The sequence below is a fragment of the Castanea sativa genome, chromosome 2, assembly GCF_040712315.1.
Source record: "Castanea sativa cultivar Marrone di Chiusa Pesio chromosome 2, ASM4071231v1".
Classification (NCBI taxonomy): domain Eukaryota; kingdom Viridiplantae; phylum Streptophyta; class Magnoliopsida; order Fagales; family Fagaceae; genus Castanea; species Castanea sativa.
In genome coordinates this window covers 41,069,706-41,081,629 of record NC_134014.1, presented here as the reverse complement: position 1 = coordinate 41,081,629, position 11,924 = coordinate 41,069,706, and the positions used below count along the sequence as shown (strand labels likewise).

The 11,924-nt window shown below is 38.9% G+C and overlaps 1 protein-coding gene across 1 annotated transcript; it reads right to left on the bottom strand.

Moving 5' to 3' along the window:
• Positions 1 to 1,081: 1,081 nt before the first annotated feature.
• On the bottom strand, positions 1,082 to 2,172 carry LOC142625345 (uncharacterized). Its single transcript, XM_075799023.1, has 3 exons — positions 1,908 to 2,172; positions 1,625 to 1,754; positions 1,082 to 1,424 (listed from the first exon to the last, which is right to left on the bottom strand). The coding sequence occupies exons 1-3, from the start codon at positions 2,170 to 2,172 to the stop codon at positions 1,082 to 1,084; spliced, it is 738 nt and encodes a 245-aa protein (XP_075655138.1).
• Between the last annotated feature and the right edge of the window lie 9,752 nt (positions 2,173 to 11,924).

Sequence of the window (11,924 nt, the reverse complement as noted above, 5' to 3'; positions counted from 1 at the left end):
AACATTGATACAACAATAGATTGGTATTACATTTTGTGCGTGATTTGTGAAAGGAATGTCAAACCACAAGTATGATCATTTTGGTGTGCAAAATGTGAAATAAAAACAAATCTTTCTATCCCAAAGTTAGAGACATTCACATTAATTACATACTCTCCAAATATTTATAATATATTTATCTCACTATAACTACTATATATATATATATGTATATATATTGTAAACTACATCAAATACATGATTCAAATTGAAGTTTTTAATGCAACTAACAAAACAAATTTTGTGATATTTGATCGAGATCTTGCTGAAAAACAAATTGAGCTACAACTTATCTAAATTATTTTAAAACTATTGATATTGGAGAAGAAATCCCATGTGATTTGGAAAAAAAAAAAGGAAAAAAAAATGGATTTTCCTACTTCATTTGAATGAATTCAATTTAATGGGTGGTTTTGAAAATTACATAGTTGCTAAGATTTTTGATGTATCTTCAAATGAAAAAAAGATATCGAAGAAAAAATATATATACACAATCCAATATATTATATTAATTCTTTTTGCTACACTATTCCAAATTTTAAAAAAAAAAACATTTTACAAAAAACTAGCACATCATTAAAATCTAATATGAATACAAATACCTACAAAAGATCTTAGCGACGACAAAGTCCAAACTTTGTAAGATCCAATCAAGAATCTCCTAGTGCCAATTTATTAGTGATTAACACAAATGATGTAAGAAAAGGAAAAAGTGATGAAAACTCAAAATTTGAACAAATATGGACGGACTAAACTTCAAACGTTGAAGATAAAGAAACTGATGATAATAACAAGCGTCACCATACTGCAATAAAAAAACATTGAAGAAAAAAAAAGATTTCGTAATGAAGCTCTTTATTACATCAAATAATAAAAATCAATAATATAAAATGAATTAATATGCTTTTATCAACTTTTATTATACAATATTACTCCAAAGTTGTTTTAATTATTGCTCATTACTTGAACAAAATAATTATAATAGATATGTATGTGCAATTGATTATTATTATTTTTTTAGAATCAAAACTGTGAAACTTCATTAAGGGAGGCTATCAAGATCAGCCAAAAATACAGATGCAAAGTCTGGTGGTATTTCTTCCATCCAGATGGACATAAGAGGAGGTATAATTGCTCTCCTTGTTAGTGAATGTGCTAACCTATTACAATGTCTCCTAATGAAGGATAATTTCACTTTAGAGAAGTGAGACAACAGGAAAAGAATATCTGCTGCAATGTTTCCGCAGTGGGTCAACTTGCTTTCTCCATTCATCAGGTTCTTTATAAGGATTTCTGAATCACCTTCCAGAGTTATATCGTCGAAGCCAAGTTCCAAAGCGAATTCTAAAGCTCTTCTTGTTGCTAGCGCTTCCACCTCATTGATGCTGGAAGGGGAATTTGTTAAGTCAAAGATGCCATAATCAACCCGGCATCATTTCAGATCACCACGCCTATCCCAACACTATCTCTGTCTGCAAATGTCGCTTCGTCAAAGTTGATCTTGAACCCGTTTGCCTCAAGTGCTGTCCAATGAGTTGTTGATCATCCATAGAGATGCGAAGGTGGCACGTTGGTAGTTTTAGACCCCATCGGGCGTTCCTGGGCAAAATCCAACACTTTTTCAAGTGGTAAGGCAGGTTTGCCGAGGCGAAGGTTGTTACGCCTATTCCAAAGTGTCCAAATTACTGTTGCAAACAGCTTTGGTTCTCTGTTCCCTACAAAAATGAAATCAAACACGTCAATAAAAGAGGAGCACGCAAAGAGCGTGCCATGGTTCCACTTTGGCCGCGTGCACCACAATAGCTTTAGTTCTAGGCGGTGCAACAAGGCATGCACAACATCTTCTTGGTGCATTTTACATCAATCACAGGTGCCTGTGGTAGTGATCTTATGACGGACCAAGTTCACTTTAGTGGGTAGAGAGTCTTTGCAAGCTCTCCAGGCCAGATGTTTCACTTTGTTTGGAACATTGAGACCCCAAATCTTCTTCCACAATGGCTTCAAGGCTTCATTCTCAGAAAGACTAGGTTGCTTGCCAAGATGTTCTTCATGTAGAAACTTATACCCGAATTTAACAGAGTAAGCACCATCCGGGTTGAAGGGCCAAATCAATACATCATCTTGAATTGTCATACAGAGGGGGATATTTTTTATGATACTTCAAAAAGATAGAATATTTTTTGGGGTAATTACACATAACCCACTTGTGGTTTGGGCGAAAATCACTTTGCCTACCCGTGATTTGAAAAGTATCACTTAACCCACCTGTGGTATGTTTCCGTCAATCTCTGTAACCCACCTCAGTCCCAGCCGTTACAAAAACACCTCTTAACCCCAAAACACAACATAACATGGATCAAAACACATAAAACTCAAAAACCTTTCGAGAGAGAGACCTATGGTGAGATCGTAGTGCTCTTCGTGGTTTGGAGTGTCTGTAGGGGGAGAAAACACAACTTGAGCAACATTGAAGCTAAGGAAGGTAGTTTCGGTAAAGAAAATCAAGGTATTTGTTTCTGTTCTCGATTTAGGGTTTCAGATTTCGTTCAAGTGACAACTTATTGTGTGAAACTCTAAATTTGGGCTTCCCAAGAATCGTGTTTTGTTGATATGTCTTCATCAAGTGGTAATTTCTCGAGTTCATGTGAGTAGATGTGCAATGAGCAGACTTGTGTTTTGAAAACAAGTTTGAGTTTGTACAATTTTGGGAGGAGGTTCTTGGATTGTAGCCATTATAAGGTTGGTCCTAAGTGTCCTTTCTTTGTTTGGCTTGATAACCCAACCTGTCGTCGTGGGAATGAAACTGCATCTTTGGCTCTAGAGAGGATATCTAGGTTTTAAAGTGCTCTCCAACTTGCCAATGAAAGGGAAAGGACAGCTCTGGAAATGGTAGAAAAAGCTAGGCAAATGGCAGAAAAGGCTCTTGAAGAGGAAGCCAAAGCCAAGGAGAGGGAGAGAAAGGCTCAAGCTGCCTGTGCAAAAGTTAAGGAAAAAGCCATGTTTGCTAAAGAGAAGCAAAGAATGTGGAAGTTTGCATGCATTTTGTCATGGATATTTTTTGTTATTGTTATGTTGTTGTTGTTGTTGTTGTTGTGTTTTGGCTCAATTGAGTTCTCTAGAGTGAAGAGACCGAGGTTGTTGCCCTGAAGTAGTTAATTAGTTAGTAGAGATAGTTATGGCATTGTAAAGAACGCTGTTACTGAATTTGCATTGTAATGTTGTTGCCCTGAAGTAGTTTTGGCATAGTTATGGCACTAGCCTACTGATGTAATATTTTGATGTGTTAATGAACAAAGAATTAGTCAATTATTGAGTATTGTTTTGTGCATACCATAACAACCATTCAATGAAAGAAGTATTGGTCATGCCACTAGTCTCTGGGCATATAATGAAAGAAGTATTGGTCAATTATCAATGACCTGCGCATACCATAACAACCATTCCACAATAACAACTTACATACACTCTGTATTGGAAAAATCTATCTGGACACAATCTGTAATAGCAAATAAATAAACTTCTATATAATTCGGTTTGGACAAATAATGTTCCATACATACCATAACAACCATTTCACAATAACAACTTCCAAACACTTTGTAATGGAAAAATCTACTTGGACACAATCTGTAGCAGCAATAATAAAACTTACATATAATCTGGTTTGGACAAATAAGGTTCCATACAAATTGTTTTGACAAATAATGTTCCATACAAACTGAATTTAATAAATACCACAACTTCTATAACATAATACCACAACTTCCATATAATACCACAAAATTTCATACCATAATAACAACCTGGAGTGTATTGTACCTTAACTTCTAGTAAATTACAAAAAAGCACATTCCAAGGTCAGCTATATATATATATGATAATTACAAAAAGGTGATCGTTTTTTACACTAATTGATAATTAAAAAAAGCCAACAATGGTCTTAAAAAAAAACACTAGCTGCAGGCCCACATGTTCCCACTAGCTTTACTCCCAATGCTGGCATGTGTACCCACTAGCTTCATTTCTTGCCTTTACTCTTTCCACCCATTAAATTCATTTTTGGTGGCCTTTGTGCAGCAAGCTGTCCTCTAGTCCTCACACCACCAGTGCTCCTATTTGCAGGTGAAGGCTACAAAAAGAAAAAGAAAAAGATCCACTTGTTAAAAAATATCCCAGTCTACACAACCATCTAGGAAAGAGGTAACTACACTAAGTTACCTGTGAAGAATTTGGTAGGGTATCCCAGGTCTCCCTAGGTGTGTGAAACTCTGGCTGTGAGGAAGAGAACCATCCTGCTCTGATGTGAGCTGGCCTAGCTAGATTTCCTTGTTGTGAAGCTTGATTTCCTTGCTGTGAGGATGAAGGATGAGTGGCAGACCTCATGTTGTAAGTTTGGGTAGGTTGTTGGGATGGTGGTTGGGGTGCAGCCTGAGGTGTAGATCCAGATCTGGTACTAGATGCAGGCACCCCTCCCCTTGCCTGCAACAAAATCCAATTTCAGTACATTAATTGTAAGTTTAGAAACAAGTTTTTTTTTCTTCCATTTAAATGTCAATTACTTACAGCTTTTTCTCTTTCAAGCCTTTGTCTCCTTTGCCATGGTGTCTCCCCAGTGATGCCAGCCTTGCACCCTTTTGAGTTATGCCCTTCCTTTTTGCATTTCCCACACCTTATAGGTCTGTTCAGCCTACTTGCTTTGTAAGGGTTCTTAGGCTCATCAAGAGCCCTCTTTCTTTGCTTGGGTGGCCTGCCTGGTGGTTTGTATATGTGAGGTGCTAGAGGAGCAAGCTGTCCAGTCTCAGTCCATTCTGACTAGTCAGTCATGGGAGGAAGTACCTCCTTGTATATCTCCATGTAAGTTTCTTTATGATAGCATGGGTGGGTGTAGGCTTTTGGTGTCTCAATGTTTGTATAAATGGCTGTTATGGCATGTTTGCATGGAATGCTATTTAAATCCCAATACCTACAGCTGCATGTCTTCTTGATAAGATCAACTACATGCCTCTCATACTGACTAGCTACCTTATAAAGGAAACTACTAGCTGGGGTAGCACTAAATGGCTTGCTTTCAACCTTCAATTTCTCCAACTTATCTTGTATGCTTGTACACAACTTTCCAGCATACTTCTCTATCCCTTCCCTTTTTGTGTAAAGCCTAGTCATAAGTCTAACCCTAATCCACTCCAACATTGTCAAGATAGGCTTGTCCCTAGACTTCAATATCATTGAGTTAAAAGACTCACTCAAGTTATTTACCAAACAATTTATTAAGGCCCTAGGAGTGAAGTGTGACCTTGTCCACTATGCATGTGCAATGTTTGCAAGATACTCATATGCCTTTTCATCCAAATCCTTTATGTACTACATGCATCTCTCAAACTCCCTTACTGTTGTGGCAGCATCACACTTCCATAGTGCATCCTTTAGCTCCAATCCCTTGTGATCTACTTTGAAATTGTTGTAGATGTGTTTCACACAGTATCTATGCTCCGCAGTAGGAAATAGTGTCTCTATTGCAAGTATAAGCCCCTGCAAATAACCAAACAAACAAACAAAACATGTTAGTTCAGCTACATATATACTAAACTATTCAAGTATAATTGAACAAAACTTGCATACCTTTTGCCTATCAAAAATGAAGACCAACTGAAGCTCCTCTGGCCTCCCTATATCATCAGCAAAAATTTTCAAAAACCATATCCAAGACTCCTTGTTTTCTTGTTCCACAATAGCCATGACTACTAGAAAAATGTTGTCATTTGCATCCTTAGCAGTGGTAGATAAAATTTACCCTCCAAATCTGTGTTTTATGTGACAACCATCTAAACCTATAAATGACCTGCATCCACCTAAAAATCCTACCTTCTGAGCATTGAACCTAACATACATCCTCTTAAATTTTGGTTGGGAAGTCTTATCAGCCATTTCTGTTTGGAGTATAACCCTACTCCCCTTGTCTACTGTGGTTATCATTTGTGCATAGTCCCTAAGGACACCATATTGCAGTTGCTCATCTCCATTGATCAAATCCTTTGCCTTTCTCTTTGACTTGTACACTTGGTTTACACATAGGTCAACAGATAAATTTTGCATCACATGGTTGTATACACCACTCACCTCCCAATTTGGATTTTTGCTAAAATCTTCAATGAACCTCTTAGCAACATAAGCTGATGTTGCTTGACTATTTTTAAAATACTTGGGGCAAGTACAGTCATCAATCAAGGTCTTAATCTGAAATGTTAGCTCTCTACTTATTTAAGATGCATAACATCTCCACCCACACTCATTCTTACAGTGAATTGATAGCTTGGTCCTCTTATTAAGCTTGAATTTGATGTCAATAGGTTTTTTAATAGCATACTCTCTCAAAGCAGCACTAAACACCTTTGCATTAGAAAACTTCATCTCCTTCTTCAGTACAACATTTCTCATGTCACTCTTAGCATTAAATTCTGGCTGCTTAGGTACCTGCTCATCATCAGACCCAGCCATGCTTACCAAGTCATCCTTAAGAGTTGGCTTAGCCCACTCAGGGTCTGCATGGGGTGCATTGCTTGATTCTGGGGCTATATTGGGAGCATCACTTGATTTTGGAGCAGAACCTTGTGGAGCTGAGTTTGGAGCAGCAAATATGTTATCACCAAAGCCGTCCCCCTCTAGGCTTTCATATAGCCAATCATCATCATCATCTCCTTCAACATTCTGTTCTTCAACCCTTACACCAACCTCAGCATCCTGTTCTTCAACTCTATCACCAACCTCAACATTCTCATCATCAAAAATTTCCTCATAATCACTCTCCACATCTATTTCATCCACCCCTCCATCACCACCTACACCACCACCTACACCATCATCTGCCACTCCCCCTCCATCAGGATACTTAACTGCTAGTGGTTCCATATCTATGTAAGTATAGATTATGATTTTGTTAGCTGGCCATGCCTTATGAAGGGTAGTCATATTCACCACATCTGCATCTGATTCTATGGCCCTTAAATCATTCTCTATGTCACATTCAGGAAGTAAATACCTATATCTACTGTCTTTTTTAGGAGCACCAACTAGATGGCATTAATCTCGAATTTCAAAGAAACTCAACTTATCAGGGTCAATCTCTGTCAATGTATGTACAGACCCACCCACATATTGAAGGGTTGGGTCCTTTACAAAACATCCCCCAACATGAATTGTCAAATGTGAAGTTAACCATCTGCAATTAAAATAAATATTTTGTTTAAAATAAGTAGTTTGTTTATATACTGACATGCTGAAAACGACAACAAGCCAAAAGAGACAACAAGCGAAACATAGTGCTATTTTGTTTTCATATAAAATTTGTTTTGTTGTTGAGAGACAACACACGGCCAAAGGACCACATATAGCACATGCAAAACCAGATTCCCAACAAGTTCATAGGGACCACACTACCCACAGTTCACAAATAAGTGTAATCATTGACAAGTAAACTTGATTCTTTCAGGTATACGCATTATATAAACAACCATAGCAGTACATTAGCTACATCCTAAGCGATTCTACATATAAATAGCAAAATGCACATTTAACATACACAAATTTTGAGAAAATTTTACAAACCCTAACTATGTGGGTGGGTCGCGGGAAAAAATGCTATCATGAACCCAAATGCAGATCTACAGCAGTCACACATACCTTCCCTAACTTCGATGTTGCTCAAGTTGTGTTTTCTCCCCCTCTAGACACTTCAAACCACGAAGAACACTACAATCTCACCACATGTCTCTCTCTTGAAAATTTTTTGAGTTTTGGGTGTTTTGATCCGCGATATGTTTTGTTTTGGGGTTAAGAGGTATTTTTGTGACGTCTGGGATTGAGGTGGGTTACGGAGATTGACAGAAACATACCATAGGTGGGTTAAGTGATGCTTTTCAAACCACGGGTAAGCAAAGTGATTTTCGCCTAAATCACATATGGGTTATGTGTAATTACCCCATATTTTTTTCTAGGACATCTTCCCTCCATATTTTCTGCTCGTGGTCTATCAAATCCCAAACTAAAGCTATGTTGCTGCCTTCAATTTGTGGTGACAGTAGCTTCGGGTTTGCTTTGAGTGGCAACTAGTTATCCCCCCGGATGTGGACTGAGTTACCCGAATCAATTCTCCACCTATTCTCCCGTTTAATTACATTTCTTCCCTGCATAATACTCCACCATGTGTAAGATGCATTTGCAGGGATTTTGGCCTCCATCACCATTGTAGTGGGGAAGAGTTTGGCTTTAAAAACACTGTAGAATAGGGAGTTTGTGTCATGAAGCAGCCTTCATGTGTGTTTTTCCAAAAGTGTGTCATTGAAAAGGGAGAGATTTTTAAAACCCATACCACCTTTAGATTTTGGCTTACACAAATCTTGCCACTTAACCCAATGAACCTTCCTATTATCACTTCTTTGACCCCAAAAAAATCTGCATATCATCATTTTAATCTCATGGCAAAGTGTTGAAGGGAGCTTAAAGTAAGTCATGGTATAGATTGGGAGGGCTTGTGCCATGGCCTTAATTAGGATCTCTCTTCCTGCTTGGTTGAGGAGTTTAGCTTCCCAACCTTGAATCTTTTTCCAAACCCTCATTTGATGTATGTAAAGCTCTCCTTTTTATTATGGCCAACAAGAGAAGGGAGGCCCAGGTATTTCTTGTACTGTTGGACCACCGGAACCCCAAACATCTCCTTTATAGCTAATTGGGTTTCTTCGAAAGTTGATTTACCAAAGAAGAGGGTGGTCTTTGCTCTATTTATTTGCTGCCCTGTTGCCCTCTCATATTTAGCCAAGACATTGAGCAAACTTTAACATTCCTCTATTTTGCTCTGCAAAAAAAAACGAGGCTACCATCTACATAAAGGAGGTGTGTTAGTTTAGGTCCATTACGACAAAGTGAGACCCCTCTAATATCACCATTATTGGCTGCATTTTGAGTTAACCCATGTAAGCCCTCGGTATACATGAGGAAAAGGTAGGGAGACGGTGAATCGCCTTGTCTTAACCCTCTTGTTGGAGTGATGTGGTCATGGGGCTTTCCATTAATCAATACTGAATATGAGGCTGTGGTGATGCACACCATCATGAGTTTCACCCACCTATCATGGAAACCCAACTTCACCAACACTTTCTTCATATAAGCCCATTCCACCCTATTGTAAGCCTTGCTCATGTCGAGCTTCAAAGCCATAGAACCCGACTTACCCTTAGTATGGTTCCTCGTGTAGCGCAAAGTTTCAAAGGCCACTAGAATATTATTTGTTATCAACTGTTTAGACATAAAAGCACTCTGATGTTCTGAGATAAGCTGAGTCAAAACATCTTGCCAATGGTTGGTTAGAACTTTAGCAAAAATTCTATATAACATGTTACTCAAGCTTATAGGTCTAAATTCTGACACATATTTTGGGTCCTTAAAGTAATAAAAGAATGACAAAGTGTAGGAGGCAAAACACTCGAATTTAAATAATGCAAGAAAGAATGTGACACGTCAGAACCAAGCAAAGACCAATAATTTTGGTAAAATAAAGGGGGCATACCATCTGGGCCGGGTGCTTTCAAAGGGGCCATTTGTCTCAAGACAACTTCCACTTCTTCAATTCTGAAGTCTGCCACAAGCCTTTCATTCATTTCATTTGTCACTACTTGAGGTATTAAGTCAACTACCTCCTCAAAGTTGCTGGAATTTGCCAAGGTGAAGAGGTTTTGATAAAAATCCACAATAGTGGCATTTACTTGAGCTTAATGAGTGCACCATCTGCATGTAGCATCATGCAATTGTGTAATATAATTTCTTCTTCTCCTCTGTGAGGCTTTTCTATGGAAAAATCTAGTATTTTTGTCTCCATCATTGAGCCACAAAACCTTAGATCTTTGTCTCCACATTTTAGCTTCTTTATCAAGGAGGATGTTCACCTCACCCTTCAACCATCTCATGCGGCTAGAGTCCCTAGTCCGAACAGCCCTCTGTTTTGCCTCCTTCAATTGCTTCTTTTTTTTCTTTTTTTCTTTTTTCTAATTCTTTTCAGACACTGCCAAAACTTTTCCTACTCCAATGGGTCAGCTCCTGCCCACATCTTTTTTTAACACCCTTGTAGCCCACAGTTCAAAGGAATTCTCACTCCAAACAACCTTAATCATCTCACTACAACCCTTATCAGTCATCCACATATGTTCAAAGCGGAAAGGTTTTTGGAAGCTACAATCCATACCTTTAGGTGAGATACATAGTGCCTTATGGTCAGAAGCGGTTCCGTCTAAGTGCAACACTTTCGTACCTGGGAACATTGAGAACCATTTATTGGTGGCCATGGCATGGTCAAGCCTTTCCTAAACTATGAACTCGGCAAAGGGTTTGTGCCAGGTAAAGGGAAAGCTTACAAATTCTAAGTCCATGAAACTGCATTCGTCTAAAGCATCTCAAAACAATTGCATTTGGTGGTGGGGTCTTGGTTGGCCTCCCTATTTTTCAGATTGTCTCGTAATCTCATTAAAGTCTCCAGTGCACAACCATGGGGCTGACCCCCTAGTTTTCAAATTTCGCAATTTTGTTTGCTTGTGCGTATTAGGTTCCCCGTAGAATTTAGTAAACCGCCATTCCTTCTCAATGTTTTTATTGATTGTGGTGTCAATATGGTTCTTGGAGTAAGTTTCAATATCCAAGGGAAAACCTTCTTTCCAAAAAATTGCTAAACCGCCCCTTTTATTAATCCGAGGAACCTCAAATAAATTTTTGAATTGAATCCTTCGTTGAACTTGTTCTAGCTTAGCTTTGTCTACCCATGTCTCAGCTAAAAACACGACAAAGGGATCTTTCGCCCACACCCAATCTGCAAGCTGATCTTCTGTATGTAGGTTCTCAAGCCCACGATAGTTCCATACTAAGAGACTTATTGCTTCTGGCAGGGCTTGGAACCAGCCTCTGCCAATATCTGTATTTGTCTTCATCATCCTGTGAAACCATAGATCTCCTTTTGGTAACTCAGATTGGTGTTTGTCATCAGGTAAAGCCCTTTTTGTGCCACATGCTACAACCTGACACTTATTATGTTCCACATCAGCCCTAAGAACACGTTTCCAAGTTGCCCTACTTATGGTATTTGATGAAGGTGGGGTCGGGTGGGGAATATCCGGTGAGGGTGGGGTCGAGTTGGGAACATCTGGTGTGGTTAAAGTGTTTAGAGGGGTCGGGTTAGAGGTATGATGTGGATTATGAGGTTGGGGAATATTTGGGGTACGTGTATTTGTTAAGGGGGTCCTGTGTTTATCTGATAAGGTTGTGATGTCAGTGTTTGATGTGGGTAATTCAAATTTCTTGAGATCACTGTCTATCTCCTCAATGTGTTTTTCAAAAGCATCTTCGGATATTAATGAGGGCACTAAACTCGGGGTTAAATGACGATGGTCAACTTTGTGTTTATCTAGAAGGAAAGTATCATCAGTGTTTGTAACGGGTGAAGAATTACCATGATTGGAGCTATCCATATTGGGCTTAACAGTGTTTGGAGATTCTCTGGCCGCCGCCCTCCATGGCTCACCGGTTTTCCTCTATTTAGGTATTGTAGCTCCCTTCGTAGCATAGAAACCAAGGACAGACACCACCGATTTGCGATTCCCAATCATTGGCGAGGCCCTTATCCATGGTCCAAATTCCCTGTCAGATTCTTCTAGTGTGCCTTCACTATCAATCCATCGCTGCAATCTCTATCATTGTGTGTAAGGCAACCACACCAATAGCAAATGTTAGGGAGTCATTCGCACCTAAAAGAGACCCACAGCTCCTTATCATCATCAAGAGCTATCACCCTTCCCCGGCACAAAGGTTGTGATATATCCACCAAAACTCTGACTCACATAAATCCACCA

Excerpts from the sequence above, each read along its gene's own strand:
- LOC142625345 (XM_075799023.1), bottom strand. The coding sequence starts at position 2,172 with ATGACAATTCAAGATGATGTATTGATTTGGCCCTTCAACCCGGATGGT. Across the intron at positions 1,755-1,907 it reads GATCACTACCACAGGCACCT|GGAACAGAGAACCAAAGCTG; the intron begins GTGATTGATGTA and ends TCATTTTTGTAG. Across the intron at positions 1,425-1,624 it reads GCCCAGGAACGCCCGATGGG|CATCAATGAGGTGGAAGCGC; the intron begins GTCTAAAACTAC and ends TTCCCCTTCCAG.